The sequence below is a fragment of the Prionailurus viverrinus genome, chromosome E2 (genome assembly GCF_022837055.1).
Source record: "Prionailurus viverrinus isolate Anna chromosome E2, UM_Priviv_1.0, whole genome shotgun sequence".
Classification (NCBI taxonomy): domain Eukaryota; kingdom Metazoa; phylum Chordata; class Mammalia; order Carnivora; family Felidae; genus Prionailurus; species Prionailurus viverrinus.
The window spans coordinates 36,805,688-36,825,221 of record NC_062575.1 but is presented as its reverse complement, the minus strand read 5'-3'; the positions used below and the strand labels follow the sequence as shown (position 1 = coordinate 36,825,221).

The window sequence follows — 19,534 nt, the reverse complement described above, 5'->3', positions numbered from 1 at the left end:
GAGCGCCTGGGTGTCTCATTCGGTTAAGCATCTCACTTCAGCTCAGGTCATGATCTCTCAGTCCCTGAGTTCGAGCCCCGCATTGGGCTCTCTGCTGACAGCTCAGAGCCTGGAGCCTGCTTCAGTTTCTGTGTCTCCCTCTCTCTCTGGCCCTTCCCCTCTCGAGCTCTGTCACTCTCTCTCTCTCTCTCAAAAATAAATAAACATTAAAAAAATTTTTTTAAAAGATTAGAAATATTCCATTCACAATGATCCAAAAACCTGTCATCGTGCAGAACACATTATGGAATATGAGGATCATCCATTAGTCTGACTAAAGAATGAAAACATGTCCAGGCTGTGTTGTTTTTATGGTTCATATAATTGGCTTTCAACGTCTGTCTCTTCTAGTTACTAATGGTTGTATCCATTGTACTGGAAAGAAACCCTGAGCTAGAATTTCAAGACAAAGTAGATCTAGACAAACTGGTGAAAGAAGCATTTCATGAATTTCAAAAAGACGAGAGTCGACTAAAGGAAGTTGAAAAACAAGTAAGTGGATAAAACAGCCTTTTATAGAGTTTTTTCATTGTCTCAACTCTTCAAAATATCCCTAATCTCTTATCATTTAACTTACAAAACAGATTTATAGAGTGCAAAATGTAGTACTCGAGGGGCAAGGAGGAAGTCTGGCTTATTTGAGGAATTAGTGATATGTTTTAGTTAATTACTAGTCAGTTCAGCTATGAAGCTTTGACTAAAAAGAAAACTAGGAAGACATAAATTTCCTTTCTATAGTTAGCAGTTAAAATTGTTTTACCAGAAAGGAGCCATAGATTCCAGAAGACTATAAAATTAAATTCTGGGGAGGATGGGAATGCGTAACAGGCTACCTTGGTGCTGTGTATACTACTAATATAGTCCCTTCCAGGCTCTCTGTTTAATATTTTATGCTCATCTGTAAAAAGGTTCTTTAAGTAAATAAAAATTATCAGCAAAGAGAATACTGAAAACATCTGTCTTTGTTTTATATGCTGAGAAGATGCCTTAGGAAAATGAAAGAAAAGCTCAAGATTCTGTTTTCCACAAGGAAATCTTTCTGTGAATTTATTTTCCCCCCTAGGCTGACACTGATTCTACCTGTCAACTCTTTACAAACAAAAAATCAAACGACTTGCTTACTGTTTTCTTTTGTAGGATGACATGACTTCCTTTTACAACACTCCCCCACTGGGAAAAAGAGGAACATGCAGCTATTTGACAAAGGTTGTGATGAATTTGCTGCTAGAAGGAGAAGTCAAACCAAGCAATGATGACCCATGTCTGGTTAGCTAGTGAGAATGGTGTAAAAGGTTCTGTTGAGACATGTTTTCTAGTAGTGTGTTTTTTGTGTTGAAGCTTAGTTCAGGTCACCATTAATGTATGGACTGAGTATGTTGGTGAGGTGGTTGCCACGTCTTTGGCAGAGCCACTGGACCTCTTGCACTCCATAGCCAATCTAATGGTAAGAAATGCTGTAACTAGGTGGAAAAAAGTTCTGATGATTATTATGCCAACTACAATAATAATCTTTACTGAATGATAGAAATAGTTTATGAATTGAAAGTTCACTACTGCATGTTTTATGATCAAATAACTCATCAAAATGAATCTTTGCTCTTTGGACTAAATTCCCACCTTACTGCCATTAAAATGAATTTGTCAGCTAGTGATGCATACTGGATATTGAAAGAATGATGAACTTAACTTAGTATCATTGTTATACTAAAAAAGATATTAAAAATCATAAAAGCAAATCTGCCAGCTAATGTTTTGATTCTCAAAAACTGCATTGTTGATGAAATTTTAGTATACAGAACTATTGTACAACTTTTACCTTATAAACATGACTATAGTTGTGTATTTGTTTTGACTTTAGGGGTTGGACTAAAATACAGTGTAATCTATACCTGATTAGACATTTTTCTTTGAGCTCTTACTAAAAATATGGCATATGTAAGATTTTTCAGAAGTATGGACTAGTAAAAAAAATTGAAAATCATTAAATTTTACTTCTGAATTAATGAATATATCTGGATATATCTTTTTGTTCTCATGTTCACGATATTAAGTTTATTACTCCTGAATATTTCCATTTCATTGATCTGGAGATAGAATGGAAGAGAATATATGGTACCTACCATTACACATATTTTGCTATGAAATTTACTTAAGCAAACTTTAGTAAAACTAGAAAATAGATTAAACATTTAAGTTTTATCAATTTATTTCCTTACTGAATGTTATAGTACAGCCCATTAGTTTGAGCCATGGACCCAGGAAAATCATTTTTCTGACCATTCTTATTATGGAACTATCACCTGAGAAGTAAAACTTGTTACACAAAGAATGCAGCCCATTTTTAGAGTCTTGAAAGGGCCTAAGAAAGATAGGACAAGTGGCTTCAGTAACAAGTCAAATTGATATCAAATAAATGGATGTTTCAGCACATGGGAAAAATTGCAGAGTCAGGTACGTTTCTCATAACTTTGAAGTGTACTGCCTGGATCTCGCATAAAAAATCATACATGCACTGGTTGGCAAAATTGAGAAGAATGAGGTGAAATCTAACCTTATAGAACATCTTAAGGAGAGCGATATGACAAAGAAGATAATTACTTCATAAATTAAGAGAGTTTATGAAAAGATAATAATGAACCTTGTTTATAAAAACAAGCATACAAAAAACCTTAAACTGGAAACCCATGGAGAATTGAGGACTGACACTTCATAGCTGGAGAAACTGGAAATAAGAAAAAAAAACCCTGGAATATTTAATATTTGCTGAAACCTAATGGAAGGAAAGTGTTGTATTTTTAAGAATTTTTAAAAAGTCTGATAAGCTGAGCAAAGTTGCCATAAACCTGTCACTGTCTTTATTGAAATCAAACATCGAATGCAAATGTATATTTCCTGAATGAGTTTTAGTTTCCTGCTTATATGTTACATATGCAGAATTCTAGTTTTCCCATGTTGCTGAAGGCATTCAGAATCTGTGACATATGTACCAACTTTGTATTTAGATGAAACTCAAAATTTATTGTACTGAAAGATATGATGGGATCAGTAATCCTTGATGTACACCTCTACAGAAGCCAATGTCTGTTTTCTTTTTTTTTTTTTTTAAATATATGAAATTTATTGTCAAATTGGTTTCCATACAACACCCAGTGCTCATCCCAACAGGTGCAATGTCTGTTTTCTAACTAGAGAAGCAAAATATAGTGAGAATTAGAACACAGGACTCATATGAATTTTAGAAGTCCCATTTGACCTACAGAGCTAAAATGTTTTAACAGCTGTACGAGAGACTGACTGAAAATATTAGCCCATTTATCCAGGCATGACAAGATTTAAATCTGATTTAAAGCTTCCTCTATCACAATGGCAGATTCACTGTGTAAGTTTATTGTACTAGCAACGTCTGTTGGAAACTCCTGACTGAATATCAAATTCAACTACATTTCCAGAGCTATCATTTTAAGAAACATAGTGTTTTCCAGATTTACTTCCATTTTATTTAAGTCTGAAGAAGTCGTATTTCAATTTTAAAAATCAGAGTGTGGGATCATCTTGATGTCATCCTCAATATGTGATAAACTTGCAGTGCCTTATGGACACCAAATAACATTTCTAGAACACCTGAATAAATTTAACTTTTCACCAGAACTCTAAAGAGTAGGTTCAGACATGCTTGTAGCCCTTCATGAACATGCATATTAAATAGATGGCATATAAAAGAGCACAGTTATGGCAGCACAGAGAGACCACATCTAAATCAAGGAGAGACTGGAAGTAGCATGTTAGTATGCAGCCAGATCATAAAACTACTCTATTTTAGAAACTAAAAACATGAATGAGAAATGAGGGAGGAAGAATCAACAAAACAACACCAGCAGCATTCAAACAGAGGAAGCAATACAACCTCATACCATAAACTCTGAAAAGCAGCAGGAAGACAAAAGACTCCTTGGAATTTGTATTTGGCTCCTATACTCTTGGCAGAAGCTGTACAAGGTGGGGATAAGGCAAGTAGATAAATTATGAAAAACCTAATGCATTTGGAGGGAATCAGATAAGGGAGTCAGTGTCTACGGGAAAAAGACAGAAAATGTCCTTCCAGGGTGGAAGTCCTTCCCCTACTACACATATCACCATCTGGCATTAATCTCCCACAGTGCTGCTGCCAACCCACGTGGTATCTGTGTGAGTTAGAAAAGGCACCCTTTTGGGGCATACTTAACCCTGTGGGCACAGGGCTAAACACCTTTGTGCAAAGGAAAAAGTCCTTTCTCTTAACAGATATAACTCCATCCCAGGACATGTGTGTCAGAGATCCAAGTGTAAACTGGATTTCAGTCCCCCTGTTGCCCTCTCAACTGAGCACCTTTGTGCAGTGCACAAACTGCATGACTGCCATAGTTGTGCTCCCCAAGGAAGTAAATTGCTATTGGGAGTGGCCATTTTGATTTTTCATCTGGGAGGGTGGTAGATGAAGAGCAAGGGTGACCACAATCCCCAGAACCAATTATCTATAAGAATACATAGTTGAGAACTAGTACCACAGACCCGTGTTTTGTTGCCTGAGAGGGAGCTTATGGGCAGTGGTGATTAGATTTATGACTACCCTTTTTTTTTTTCTGAAATTGTATTTTATTTTTTTACATGTTTCTTTTGAGAGAGAGTGAGTGGGGGAGGGGAAGAAAGAGAGAGGGAGAAAGAGAGAATCCCAAGCAGGCTCCATGCTCAGTGCAGAGTCCCACACGGGGCTCAATCTCATGAGTGTGAGATCATGACCTGAGCTGAAATTGAGTCAGATGCTTAACCGACTGAGCCACACAGGCATCCCTGAAATTTTGTTTTAATACTATGAGACCTGAATTCACTCTGCCTAATCAAGGGCATATCCCATTTCCAAAGATGGTGCCTTATAGTATGCAGTTGTTCCTCTAAACTGGGTAAACTTAGGCACTTAAGACTGCCTGAGAAGGAGGGACTCAGCTGGAAATAGCTAAGAGAGAACAAAAGAGCTCAGATTGGGAAAAGGTTCAGAATACTGCCCACACTGTATCCAGGTGCCCACAAAGTTGCTTGTGCCAATCATGAGAAAGATGGAAAGAAGCTACCTATAAACTATGTAAAAATACTATAGAAAAAAAAAAAAAGAACAGATACGGAACTCATTCTCTATGCTCAATGCTCTCAAAGAAATTAAAGAGAAAAGGAATTGAAAGAAGAAATCAAAGACAAAATAAGACAACCAATAAGATAGAAAAACAGAGCTGACAAAACAAGTTTCATAAATTAGAAACAGCAAAGAACAAAATATACATAACTGAAAACTGAATTGCTGACATACAGGGAGAGCTTGAGATAATTCAGTCAAATACTTATTGAGCATCAACTGTATGCTGGACACTGTTCTGGCATAGTAATGAAAAAAAGGACAAATTTCCTCTCCTCGTGGAGTTTATCTTCTAGTTGGTGTTGGGGACATAGTAACACATAGTAATAAATGCTATGAAGAAAAATAAGACAGGAGGGGAAGAGAAAGAGTGACAGACATTATTAGTTTTCCTGTGGCTGTGGAAAGGTCTTACTTCATAAGAAATAATCAGAGTAGGGGTACCTGGGGGGCTCAGTTGGTTAAGTGACTGACTTTGGTTCAGGTCGTGATCTCGAGGTTCAGGGGTTAGAGCCCCGCGTCAGGGTCTGTGCTGACAGCTCAGCCTGGAGCCTGCTTTAGATTCTGTGTCTCCTTCTCTCTCTACCCCTCCCTCACTCACACTCTGTCTCTCAAAAATAAACGTTAAAAAAAAAAAAGAATCAGAGTCACTGCTGATGGAAAAGGATCTACACGGGGGTGGAGAAGGTTGATCCAACATAAAGAAAATTAGTATCCATGGGTACAGAAAGCTACGATTGACACAGAAGAAAAAAAAATTCAAAGACAAAAAGTTTTTCCTAAATAAAGAAGAACTTTCATTGTTCTGGAAAAATTTCATGCAAAATGAACAACACTGACACATCTTGGAAAAGTTAAAATTAAAAAAAAATCATCTTCTAGGGCTCAATTTCACACCAGTTCAACATCACACAATAAGGGTGGTCTAAGATTTTTTTTCCCACCTAGTTGTAAAGGCAAAGAATTCTTAAATATACAGTAACTCAGGAATCATAACACTGAGAATCTTTCTTGAAAATAACACTTGACGAAATCCAATAAACCAAGAGAATCAATGTGAATAGTGCAGTAATGGAGAAAACATAATACATAAGAAGTACTCATAAATTGTTAATCCATTAAAATATAAAATTAACAGTAATAACAAGGCAATTTACAGTTATAGAAAAGAGTCACCTGAAAGAAAAACTTTGCAATTTAAAATGATGTAATTAATGGACTGGGATGAAAATCATACAGAAGGCTAACAAAACTCGGTAGGGGCTGAGAAGGAAGTATAAGTGAGTTAATTTCCTTGTTTTTCACAGAAAGACATATTATTCACTTCATTTTTTAAAGTTAATAATCAAGAAATAAAGTTTTTTTAAGTTTACCATTTGAAATACAAGCAGTTTTAAATTACCAGAAGGTGCCTGGTAGGAGGGGTGGGTAGCATTCAGAAAATTAACCATCTAGCAAAAGATAGAAAACAAAAATGACAGTGTCCAGATCCCTTATCATTGCAGCTCTCCACTTTAATATCAGACCACTTTTAATTAAAAGTAAAAAAGCATTACATTTGTACTAGAATTCAAATGGCCTAAATCTGTATACAAAACTAAACAACATCATGGCAGAAATTTCTGGCCGTCCATCAAAATCCATTCTCCACTTCCATAGTAACAGAATTACAGCTGTGCATATATGGCTGCTCAGATATACCACACATTCTATTACCCCACAGGGTATGTCCTTGTGACTTTAGTGGAATGTTCTTTAATGAGATATGAGCAGAAGCAGTGCCACTTCTCAGCCTGGTCCATAAGTCTCCATGCTTGCCCCCTCTACCCTCCACCCCCTGGCCCTGTGCTCCTTGCCCATTCCTGTGGGCTGGGATGACTTTGAACAAGGTTAATATGGTAGCCATTTGTGGAAGATGGCCAAATTGCCTCCATGTCAGTTCCTGTCTAGTGGTGGGCCAGTTTGTACCCCTTCACTCCCCACTCTGCTTACTCTAACACCTGTCATTGACCACTGAGCCAGCATTCTGTCAGGACACAGAAACTATCCCAGTTATTTAGACAGAAAGAATGTAATGTAAAGAATTGTTTAACCAAATATAAATGATGAAACCAAGTATGTGTATGAGCCATTATATTTATTCTATCAGTTCACTCTAACCAATGGCAATATACATAAAGTGTCTGAAAATGCAAGGAGAAACAAAAACATAATCAGTAACTTACCTATGACAAATGAAATCTGAAAACAAATAATGATAGCATAGGAATAATATAATCACTAATATATATTTAATCTGTATCCAAACCACTGTGATTATACCTTCTAGTTTCCCTCAAACATTTTGAAACTGACCTTATTCCAGGTACCAAAGAAAATCTCCATGCATTTCAAAATTAGAAATAGTGAAGACTGCATTCTTATGTCTGACAAAAGAAAAAAAAAAGCCACAGTTTAATAACCAAAATAGAAAAGAATAAAGCCAACCTCTTGTAAATTTTGAAATTCTAAATTGAAACCAAATTGAAATTTCAGAATATCAAATTACTACATATAAGATGGCTACGACCATATTCAGACAAAAATTCATGGTTCTAAACATAGTACTAAATAAGATTGAATGGGTGTTAAATACTACAAGAAATCTTAAAATTAAAGCAAAATAAGGAAAGCACAAGAAAGAAAATGATCAAGTGAAACTAATTCAAGAACGAAAAAAAGAATAAATCCAATAGCTGGTTTAAAAACAAAAAACTTTAGATAACTATACCACCAGTTAGCCTAACCAAGTAATAATAGGGGCTAATAATAGCTTACACTTCCTGAGCACGTAATGTACCATGCATTGGGCTTAGTTCTTTATATTAAAATGTAATATGCATATATAACATATAAGCATATAGTGCTATATGTATATTATGAAGTAGCAGCTATTAGTACCCTCATTTTACATATGAGGAAACCAAGGAGCAGAAATTAAGCATCTTTTCCAAGGTCCCACAAATTGTAAGTGACTGAACAGTCAGAGTCCAGATCACAAAATTAGAATTTAGAAAATTGAAATAATTATTTCACAAATGTGTAGGAAATTAAAAATTTTTTAATGATACGTATTAACATTAGAAACTTCTCAAATTTGTAATATGACTGGTTCAAAGATGCTTTACAAAGAAACAAGCTCATCTACTTTTTTCCCCTAGCCTCCGCCCACTTTACAACAGCATTGCTTCCTCTATGATGTGTAAGGTGTCGACTGAACAACACAGTGGGAACACAAGGGAGCAGTTTTGCTAAACTGCTGGAAACCCTGCAGCTCTGAGAGAAGTACATTTACACTGGAATCTGGCTTAATCCTCCTTCCTTGCAAAAAGATCATCTGAGACATATCCATGTGACAGAAAAGGCAGGTCCTAGTTACAGCTTGCTGAAATCATTGAAGGGTGCTAAATAAGTACAAAAGTTCACAGCATGAGTGTATTTCGCTTTCTTTTTGAGCCCACAATAAAATGAGAACAAAGAAATTCAATAACATCAGTCACTCACCATCAAGTGCCCACCCTGCCATGTTCCTGTGTTTGGTAGAGAAATACAACATGAGGTGGGTAATTAATTCTCCCAACTTGTGCACTCAGTACAGTGAACTACAGGGGCAGGTTTAAGTGGCAATTTTGGTTCAAATACTGGCTGAGCCACCAGTAAAGATGACAAGTTCATAAGGGGTTTGGAACATTTAGAGAAGTGTATGTTTTCTGAGTCTGAGAGTGGGTGCTGTAATCAGAAATCTTTCATGCGGCACGCGTTCCCAGCCCTTCAGATTCAATTGTTTTTTGATGGAGATACTGCAAATTATGAAAGCACAGATCACGCCTTAGAAATTTGGCAGCACAATGAAGTTTTCCTTCTGGTCAACTTCATGCACAAGTCTGGGCTGAAAAGAAGCAGGATGATTCCACCAGAAAAGAAATGTTTGAATCTGATTTTTTCTACTACTTCCTTATCCTGAAAAAAAAAAAAAAAATAGGAGAATGACTTTCCAACCTTTGAAATCATTAATCTACCCTCAATTAAAGAGACTCTGTTTCATTTAAAAGACATTTTTCTGGTTTTGCTTTAGTCGGTGTTTCTTACTGACCTTTGTTAGAGGACAAAGTATAGTAGTAGTAGTCAAAATTCCTTGACTCATGTTTATTTTTCCCCAATTTAGAAGTTCACGGTTGCCAATTTCATCCCCATGGTCAATATTAATTAACATTCACCTTGCACACAGCCATTTCCTGGTCTCCAGCTTAGCACTGTGAGAAAGGACAAAAACTGGGAATCTGAGAACTTGGTCTCCTGCCACCGGTCTCTCATTTTCTGGATGTTGTGAACCACTTGACTTATCACTGATGCTCTCTGAACTTCAGTTTCCTTCTCTTTAAAGTGACTGAGTCGGGCTAGATTTCTGCAAAGGCCCCTTCAACTTTACCATTTTATCAAATCATCTTATATTTGTGTAACTGTGTGCATCCCCTTTCCTTTATACCTTCACTCCCTGTGTTGCTAGGTGCTGTTTTTCAAAGAGCATCTCCATTCTCTTGCCTTAAATATCACCTCAGTCCTCATAAGTCTCATAAGTATATATATATATATATATATATATATATATATATAATGAGAGTCTCATAAGTCTCATAAGTATATATATATATAATGAGAGAGTTGCATGATTTGTCTCATTTAACCCAAACTAAGGTACTGTTATTACTCCTATTTTACAGATGAGGAGACTGCATAATTTCAGATCTGGGCTCTTATCTCACTACATTTATTTGCCTCACTTTCTTATACAGCTGGTTTATTTTATTTTTTAAGCCATCTGTCTATCTTTTTTTACAATAATGGCTAAGAAAAAGCAAGTTGAAACAGTGTCCTCTGTTGACTTGGCTTCTGCTCCATTACATCCCTCCTCCTCACATTAATGGAGCCCCCAGGCCAATTAGGGGTAACTAGCTCTCTTTAGAACCCAGGAGACTGGAGCTTATCTCTTGGGGGGGCGTACTTCCCTAGTCCAGAATTGCCACGGACTGGTACATTTGATTGACAGGGACAGCAGAGATTGACATCTCTTCCTATCTAAAACTTAAAACCTTTTAAGATCCATGGTCTCATAACCAAACATGGCTTTGATTTAAACGATGGCTTTTAGGGGCGCCTGGGTGGCGCAGTCAGTTAAGCGTCCGACTTCAGCCAAGTCACGATCTCGCGGTCCGTGAGTTCGAGCCTCGTGTCGGACTCTGGGCTGATGCCTCAGAGCCTGGATCCTGTTTCCGATTCTGTGTCTCCCTCTCTCTCTGCCCCTCCCCCGTTCATGCTCTGTCTCTCTCTGTCCCAAAAATAAATAAAAACGTTGAGAAAAAAAAATTTTTTTAAACTATGGCTTTTATATGGTATGAGCAGGAGGTGATGAGATGGAAGTCTTTTTTTTTTTTTAAATATGAAATTTATTGTCAAATTGGTTTCCATACAACACCCAGTGCTCATTCCAAAAGGTGCCCTCCTCAATACACATCACCCACCCTCCCTCCCACCCCCACCCCCCATCAACTCTCAGTTTGTTCTCAGTTTTTAAGAATCTCTTATGTTTTGGCTTCTACCTGTGCCCTTTCCCTGATCCTGGTGAGGCCCGACCTGGAGCTGAGACTCCTGCTAAATGTTCTCATACTCCCATATGTCCTTTTGGGTTCTTTTGTTCTTCCTGGGCTCCTCCCCGGCAGGGGATGTGGGAATCACTTTCTTACCCTAGAACTATACCACTGCCAAATACTTGGACTGTATCCTCCACTCACGCAGTTTGAGGTCTCAAGTCTAATTACCATTCCCTTCTAGCCATTGCAAAACTGAATGTAAACACTTTGTTCATCTTGTAAATAAACCTTCAATGACTCTCTGTTTTCTGACTTTTTGAGTCTGTCCAGGCTACTTACAGTCTTCAAAACAGACACAGATGTGGTCTCCTTGCCTGATATATACTTCTCGTCCTTCTCTTTTATTTCTTTCTTCCATCCTCATGACCCCTCCTCCTCCTAATAGTCTCTGTCTCGGCATGCCCAAGGATGCCACAGATTCCACACAGTTATAGAATATAGACTCTCTACTGGTGCATTTATTATTTCATGAAGCCAATGCTTTCTTTAGATGGAATATAAGCCTTCTGCATCCTAGCATTCAATAAAGGCTGAATAAATTGGGTGTCTCAACCCACTACCAAGTAATAATAAATTTATTATGAATGGGATTTTTTCCAAAGGGAAATGTTACTGTCTGGCTGTCTGAAAATAGGGACTAAGGGCTGTTTTTGTAGTTTTATATATGACTGTTCAGCAAGAGAGAAATTCAGTTTACCTGTACATGTTTATCTCATCTAGAAAATTAAAGGTAAAAAAATGTAATCTCAGTGTTTATGAGAATTACTGATGAATGACTATAGTCATCTGAAAGCAAAAAGCTGAGAATTCCAACTTTGTAAAAATAGCTTTAGACTCACATTCTGAAACTGGAAGATTTTACGAAAATTAATAATACAAGTGATTTTTCAACTTCTATTGAGCAGGGAAGTAAATAACTAGAACTAGCAGAGTCAGCAGTTAGTTAAGTGGTTCTCCCAAATGCATCAAGCGCAGGGCCATTAATTTTCTCTGTTGTGGAGGTGGAGGATGATCTCAACACAATTCCTTCTACTTTTGGCCCGGTGCCCCGTATCCTTGACAAGAGTTTAGTTGGCAACGTTTGGTTAAAATACATTATGCCAGTGAATTTTTCCTTAGATTCTTTAACTAAGAAGAGACCCAAGGCAGCAGCACATAGTATTAGCTGGAGCAAACCCTTGCCTTTGTCACTTGCTTTACTATGAAGTGGAGGGAACACATGTTCATCCATAGGTCTTGGCTCCTCTCTCCTCATCAGATGCATGAGGGAAACCTCAGAGGGCCACTGTGAGGAAAAAGTGGGGTGATAAATGAGAAAGTGCACTGAAAAATAACACTGTAATATATAGCATATTGTCATTGAAGTTTCTGGATATAAAAAAACAGGTCTGCATAGTAGTTATTCCATTACACAACTTATAAAATGAAGTTTCAACTATGTACAGGGAGACTGTTTTGTTGCACACATGGGAGACTGACTTGAATATGCCCATTTGGTACTAGAATAGTGACTACATAGGCCTTTGGCCCAAAACTCCCATGCAGGCCGGAGGTCCATATGAATCTTTGCCAGATGCTTCCAACATAATGATTCATGACAATATTAGCCACCTGTTCAAGGACCCTTCCCAGCCACCATCTCCTTTTACCCTCATAATCACTGGGCCTCTGCTCTGGTTCCCCTCCTCCTAAAGTGGTGGCCCAACATGGAGCCCAGGTCTCACCACCACGCAACCACACTGGAGTTGCCCCAAAGGCCATTCCACCTGAATTCTGTGATTAGAGAAAGGGGGCAGCTGCCTCTATCATAGTTTAGGCCTGAGGTTTTATGAATTTTGTAGATCTGAGGGGCAGCAGCTATTCTTCTCTGTTGCCACTGTTCCATTTAGTGCCTATCTTGTTGCCTTTGGGCAACACTGACACAAACACCACCTCTCTGGAGTGATATTATGCTCCTAACTTTCCTTTTACCACTTATTACGTGTCAATTGGTCTGCCCATGGGACCTGGCCATTTGTTATCATCCTGAGAAGGTGAAGGATGGACAATCTGAACTCTGAGAGCAGGAAGAATGGTAAAAAGGTGCTTTGACGTGTGAAGTGTATACTGAGGTCTCAGCTGTGCAAGAGAAAGCCTTTGGGCAGGAAGCAGAAGTAGGGTCTCCTATGAGGTTTCTGTTTCCAAAACACATGATTAATGAGTGCACATTCATGCATGTGTGTGTGTGTGTGTGTGTGTGTGTGTGTGTATGTGTGTCAGCAGGGAGGGGGGTGACAGGCAAGAAGAAATCTCATCCCACAACCAGTGCATGGTGAAGAGCAATTGATACCCAATGAGGCTTTTTTAGAATGTCGTTTTTGCTGCCAGCACAGCATGGCTCCATCTCTGGCTATAGCTGAAAGCAGGGTTTGCCTCAAGCTTCTCAGGACATAAGCAGGTTTCTCTTTCAACCCCAGCCAACCCCTGCAGCTATGCTGGGATCTCACCCCTCTGGTCTTTTTAGGCAATTTACCCATCAGTCATCTCCTTTCTGTTCTACTCTTTACTGAATCTTTATTAACATTAACATTTGCTTACATTCTCCCAGCTTACAAAAACCTTCCTCCCTCACCCCACATGGCCCTTCATCCACATAACCTTTCTTCTCTTCACTTCCCATCCACAAACAAATTTCTCAAGACAATCTGCACATATTCTATTTTTTCACACTCCTGTCTCAGAAATGACTCTTACTAAGGTCTCCAATAATTTTAATGTGACCAAGTCTAAAGGACATTTTTTTTAGGCTTCATCCCTTCAGCAGTGTTTAAACAACCTCTCCTGCCTGAAAGCACTATCTTCCTTTGGTTTCCAGGTCACTACATCTCCTGGTTTACCTCCTCCTCCCTGGAAGTTCCTTCTCAGCTGCTTTAACCAGCTCATCCTCTTCTATCCACCAGGGGAATGTTGGCATTCCCCTTTGGCTTCACCCAAGACCCCCTATTCTACTCTGTTGTCTCCTCCTGGGTGCTCTTGCTTGTAGGACATCAATGGTCCAGAACCTACTATACGACAATGACTCCTGTGTTTATATCTTTAACCCAGATCTCACCTCTGACACCAGACCCATATTCAACTACCTACTTGACAGCTCAGTCTATGGACACTTCATCATCAGTATATCCAATATCAAACCTATAATGATCTCTCTCCCAACTCCTAAAATCCTGATTTCTTCCAGTTTTCCTTCCATAATCCATATACCCAGCCACGGAGGCATCATATTTGGAATTCATCACACCCATAGTCAGTTACTAAGGTCTTGCAATTCAGGTCTCAATAGACCTTATATTAACTCACTGCTCTTATTTCCTTTGAGTTAGGCCACCATCATCTTGTAGCTGAACTAATGTGATACACTCCTAACGAGTCTTCCTGTTTTCTCTCTTGCCTTCCTCAGTCTATTTTCTAGCCATCAGCAGGGGATGTACTTTTGGGAATGAAAATCTTAAAGGGGGCTTGGGTATTGAGGGGAGAGCAGGGAGACTTGAGACTCTTAAAAAGTAGAAAACCAATTGTTCTAAGATAAAATTCAAAATTCTTTTTTGTGTTTCTCAGATTCACCACAAAGCCTTTCTCCTGTTTTCTCTGCTGCCTCCTCACTTCACTCCTTTTGTCAGGCTCTCTCCTATTCAGCCATCAGCCCTCAATTCAATTGTCATTCTGCAAGAAGCCTTCTTGGAGCCCCAAGACCAGAAAGCTCCTGATGTTTCATGCTTCATTCTCTCAAGGATGTAGAAGCAATGATCACAATTGTAATTCAATAATTGATGAAGGGATTAGCTCCTTAAAAACCTTACACTATCCTAAAAAAACCTATTGTGGTGATGGTTGAGCAACTCCATGAACATATGAAAAGCCATTAAATTGTACACCTGAAATGTGAGAATTGTACAGTATGCGAATTATATTTCAATAAGCAGTCTTTAAAAAAAGCGTTACATGAGAATGAAAGCTCTAGAGGAGGCAGGAAACTTGTCTATCTTGTTTATCATTGAGAACCTGGCACACAACAGGGTGTCTTGCACATAGTGTGTGCCTAAATATTGGTTGAATGGTGGTGTATAGTGTGAGTGGATACCAGGGCTGTTCTTCTGAATGGGTCTGGCTTTCTAAATGTTTTATGTTTTCTTTCATTTGGGAAATAAAGGTTGGCCTTGATCTATTCCACCCTAATTATTTTAGTACTTTTTACGTAAATGCCCTTAGACCTCTGTCACGCAGCAAGGGGAAGCCGTGACCCTGAGTTTAGAGGTTCCAAGCCTATCAGAACCTGGAGTTTTTGCATTTCCCCTCTGAAAGCCTGCGCCTGGTAGCACCAGGCCAACCCTATACCTGCAGATATAGTGAAATGGTGTCAGGTGTCTCAGTCCTCCACACAGTGTTCTTACCTACAGTTCCTAGGGAAACACAGCTGATTACTGTCATTATCATTACTGTTTTACATCTCCTGACTGGTTTCTTTGTTGTTTGGTATGGCTCCACAGAGGTGCCACACACATTCATGTCAACACTGAGGAAATTCCGTAACCAATAAATCAATCACAGAGGGAGCCATCAGAGAGAATTCCGACTGACCAAAGACCCTTCTTTCTACAAAGCATTAACCTTTATTTATTTTAGAATTATTCTAAACACAATGAGTCTGACCCCATTTGCTTCCATCTCTTTTTACTCTCCTTTCTCTATCACTGACTCCAGATGAAACAAAATATGCTCCAGTGAGCATGCTCATGGTTTGCATCATAGCTGGAAAAGCTGCTTTATTTGTGTTCCCTGGGTGAGCATGTGGCAGCCTGGGACAACACCAAAATAGATGTGTAAGAAGAGTAGGTAGGTAAGTGTACTTCAGAAGGAGATTCCAATTGCAATTTTTCTTTTCATCACAAATCCCTTTCCCAAGCAGTGCATCACTCTGACTTTGAAATTACTGCCTGTGCAGACTGCCTGAGACCTAAAAGACTTTCCAACTGAAGCCCCTTGTGGCTTGTTTATGTAGGATATTAATGGGGCTGATTGCAGGATGCATCTCTGGGTAAAAATACCCACCAATGAATGTAATAGTTCTGGGGCGGGAAAGCTAGAACTTCTGGTTTTTAACTATATAACAATTTCCTACAAATTACTTCTGTCTTCTATCAAATGCCATCCAGGAGCACAAGGGTTGGGGGAACTGGAGTAATGACTCTGGTCAAGACACATGCAGGAGTCTCCATACAATACTGCCAGATTGGCATATTTCCACATGCACTTGCCCAATTGCTGAGATCTTTAAAGATTTATTTCTAGATTTTTAATTGTTGTGAGTCTCCTAACACAGTCATTCATTCATTCAAAAATATTGATTAAGCACATTATAGGCACTAGGGATCTAGTGGCAAGCAGGACAAGGGAGGTCTCTGTCCTCAAGGAGCTTACATTCTAGTGTGGAGAGACAGAACAATAAGGCAAGAAATACAATAATGTCAGAGATTAAGGATAAAATGAAACAAAACCAGGACAGTGATTAGAGAGTTATGAAGGGAGAAACAATATTTTAGGGAACATCAGAAAGGCTTCTATGAGCAAGTAGAATTTGAACTAAATGATGGGAAGGCATCAGTCATCCTGATTAGACAGAAGAGCAATTCAGGAGGAGGGAACTTCAAATGCCAAGGTGCTGGGGCTGGAACATGTTAGTTGTGTACATAGAACAGAAAGAAGTCCAGAGTGGCTGGACCAGCGTGAACAAAGGGGAATGGGTAGATGTGAGTTTTGAGCAGGGTTGGAACTAAATCAAGTGGGGACCCTGCAGCCCTCGGCTAGGGGTTTTGTGTTTAGTCTAAGTGCTGTGGGAAAACATTGGACAGTTTTAAGCAGTGAGTGTAGGGGATGATGTGAATGCCTCGGAGTGAAGAAGAATTTGGAGGACTCAAAGCAGCGTTGGAAACACAGGCACAGCCCCTGGTAAGGCCAAGGCCAGTTGATGTTTGTCCAGCATCTAAGCCAAGGGCCAGAAATACTAGCTCTCACTAAACCATCTCCTTTGGCACTGGTTAACCAGTGGGCCTTTAAGTTGAGACTAACTTTAAGAAAACCCAACTAAAAATCTTGTGTCTTTAGCTGTGTATTTCATCAGTGCCCTCCATCCTTTCCAATTTGTTGTGGCAACTTATATTGGATTCCCAAACTCAGGTGCTATTTCTTTTTAATGAAGAGGCTCTGGCCTTAATTAAGATGACTTGGCCACATTTGCAGAGTTAACATTCTACCTTTAAAACCGCTGTCACCAAATTTCTGGGTGCCTGAAGCCAGCCAGCCACCTCCAAAAGCTGCTTTTCTCTATGCCTCCCTGTCAGGAGATGGGTAGACACCTAAGGGCTTCTGGGGACCTCTTATTAAAGTGCTGGACAAGGCTCTTCTGTGACATTTGTCATGGTTCTTAGAAGCAGAGAATTCTCAATTAGCCATGTAGTCTGCTTTTAGAATCTAGTTCAAACATCATATCCTCAAATACACTAAATTATAATTTTTTTCTGCCGATTACAGATAAGAGATCCAAGCATTTTAAAACATATTGCTCTTTTCTAGGGGAGGAATAAAAATCTTTACACTTAAAAATTGCAACAACCAACCATCATGTTTTTCCTATGATGTAAAGGAGCAAATCCTTATGTTCTTCACAAATAAAGGTACTGTCTGGGTCAGAGTGGAGTGTGGGAGGTGAAAATGGCTTCATGATGAATTTTGGTTCCAATTTATTCTCTGCCTACTTGTGATTTTCAACTCCCACTAGTGTTTTCCAGTAACCTAATACTGAATTACAGCATTCTTTTCTTTAGCAAAGTCTCTTGACAGTTAGAACTAAGGTAATAATAATGGGAGGCAGGAGGAGGAAATGGATCTTTAACCAGCTTTTATGGTCTATGATAGATGGAGAAAGTAGAGCACGTGGTTAGCTTTGAGTGAAGCCCAGGGACAGGGTCCGGTAATAGGTCTGACAATTTTAAAATCTATTCTGCACATTAAAAAAAAGTTAATCATCAAATTGCTTTCATAATAGTCCCTCAGAAGCAAGACATGATTCTGCCAATTTTTCAAAGAACCAGCAAGGAGGCTTTGGTGGCTAAACTCCACCACTGGATCAGAAGATGGCACAAGAGGGAAGGACAGGAACTCAGATGATGGAACAGCAAAAGACATCTGTCTCTGCCTTTCTTAGGAGTCTTTGGTCGATGTGAGTGGAGAAGGTGTTCTCTGGGTATGGCCTCTTCCAGCCAAGGAAAGCAAGATATGCTGTAGCAGGGCTTGGGAAACTTCAGTGCCCCCTTTCCAGACATTCTCACCCATATAACCTCATTGACATGGATTCATCATGCAGGCTGCCTAAGGGCAGAGCCAAGAGGCAATTTCCACCCATTTGCACTTTGCATTTTCATCTTCAAAACCTCTCATTTCCACTCCTCCCAATTACCTCTTCCCACCAGCTTTGCAAACCTGAGTTTTATCTTTTAGGCCCAACTTGCCTACAAGCATCATATCCAACCAGTTCCCCTCCTGCTCAGAAACATTTCTTGAATCCCCACTGTTTACAGAATAGGGTTCAGACTTACTAAATTGTGTGTTGGAAAAGTCGCAAAGCTGTACTCTGCAACTGACTAGCTCTCTGCTAAGGGGAGAGTCCTGCAACCCATTTGGTCCAGAAGCAGAGTGAAGGGACTGTCAAGACCACACCCGTCCCTTTGCCTATGGGTACAGATGATAGGAAATATTTATCTCCTTTTCTATGTTGCAGTCTTTAGATTTGTTGAAATGTCAACTTCATGAACACATCTGGGTTTCTCTGTGTATTTACCCATTTCCAGATAAATTCTGAAGAGGCAGAGGGAGAGCATGTACAAACACATTACACCAACTCTTTCTCTATCCCTGTTTGAGGCTCCTCTCTGTGAAATAGGAAAAACAACACTTAGTTCAGTGGCTTGTACCTGAAAGTGACACTCTGTCATATCTGGTCCCAACACTTCATTTTATTCCCCTCCACACCCCCTCTTACAGCTCTGTAAGCTCTGCAGTGCCTAGAAGGGTGCCTCACATATTAGTAGCTTAGTACTCTGTGAGAGACAGCGTGATGGGGGAAGAGCTGAGAGAGAATCCCAAGCAGGTTCCACACTGAACTCATGAACCAGGAGATCATGACCTGAGCTGAAATCAAGAGATGCTTAACTGACTGAGCCACCCAGGTGCCCCAATTCTGATGTCTTTTACTCACTTTGCTATGGGATGTCTTTCCTCAAGGCCTCTCCACGAAAAACCAAAAAATGCATCTCTCCACCACTGATCCAGTGGTGGAGTTTAGCCACCAAAGCCTCCTTGCTGATTCTTTGAAAAAGAATTTTCTGTTTTGCTGTCCTGCTTATTTCTGATCCATTAACACAGAATGGTCTGCCCTATGAATGGCCACAGTGGCCAGGCTGCCATCCTTCAGTGGGTTTCTTAGGGAGTGGGGAGTAATGCCATAGCAATTTAATTTCATCTCTGCTCCCCAATCAGATGTGGCAGATGACTGGCCCAGGGAGCCAGCAGATCTAAATTGAGTCTCTTACAGCACACCCTGTGTTCAAGG

At 39.4% G+C, this 19,534-nt stretch overlaps 1 protein-coding gene across 17 annotated transcripts in view; it reads left to right on the top strand.

Annotated features, from left to right (window-relative positions):
- Window positions 1-2,046, top strand: part of PHKB (phosphorylase kinase regulatory subunit beta) — a 262,064-nt gene extending 260,018 nt beyond the window's left edge. For all 17 annotated transcript variants that reach the window (XM_047834570.1, XM_047834577.1, XM_047834565.1 and 14 more), the window contains 2 exons: window positions 391-531; window positions 1,177-2,046. In XM_047834570.1, coding sequence (XP_047690526.1) covers window positions 391-531; window positions 1,177-1,314 — 279 coding nt within the window. In that variant the 3' untranslated portion in view covers window positions 1,315-2,046. The remainder of the gene's footprint in view (window positions 1-390; window positions 532-1,176) is intronic.
- Window positions 2,047-19,534: the final 17,488 nt, after the last annotated feature.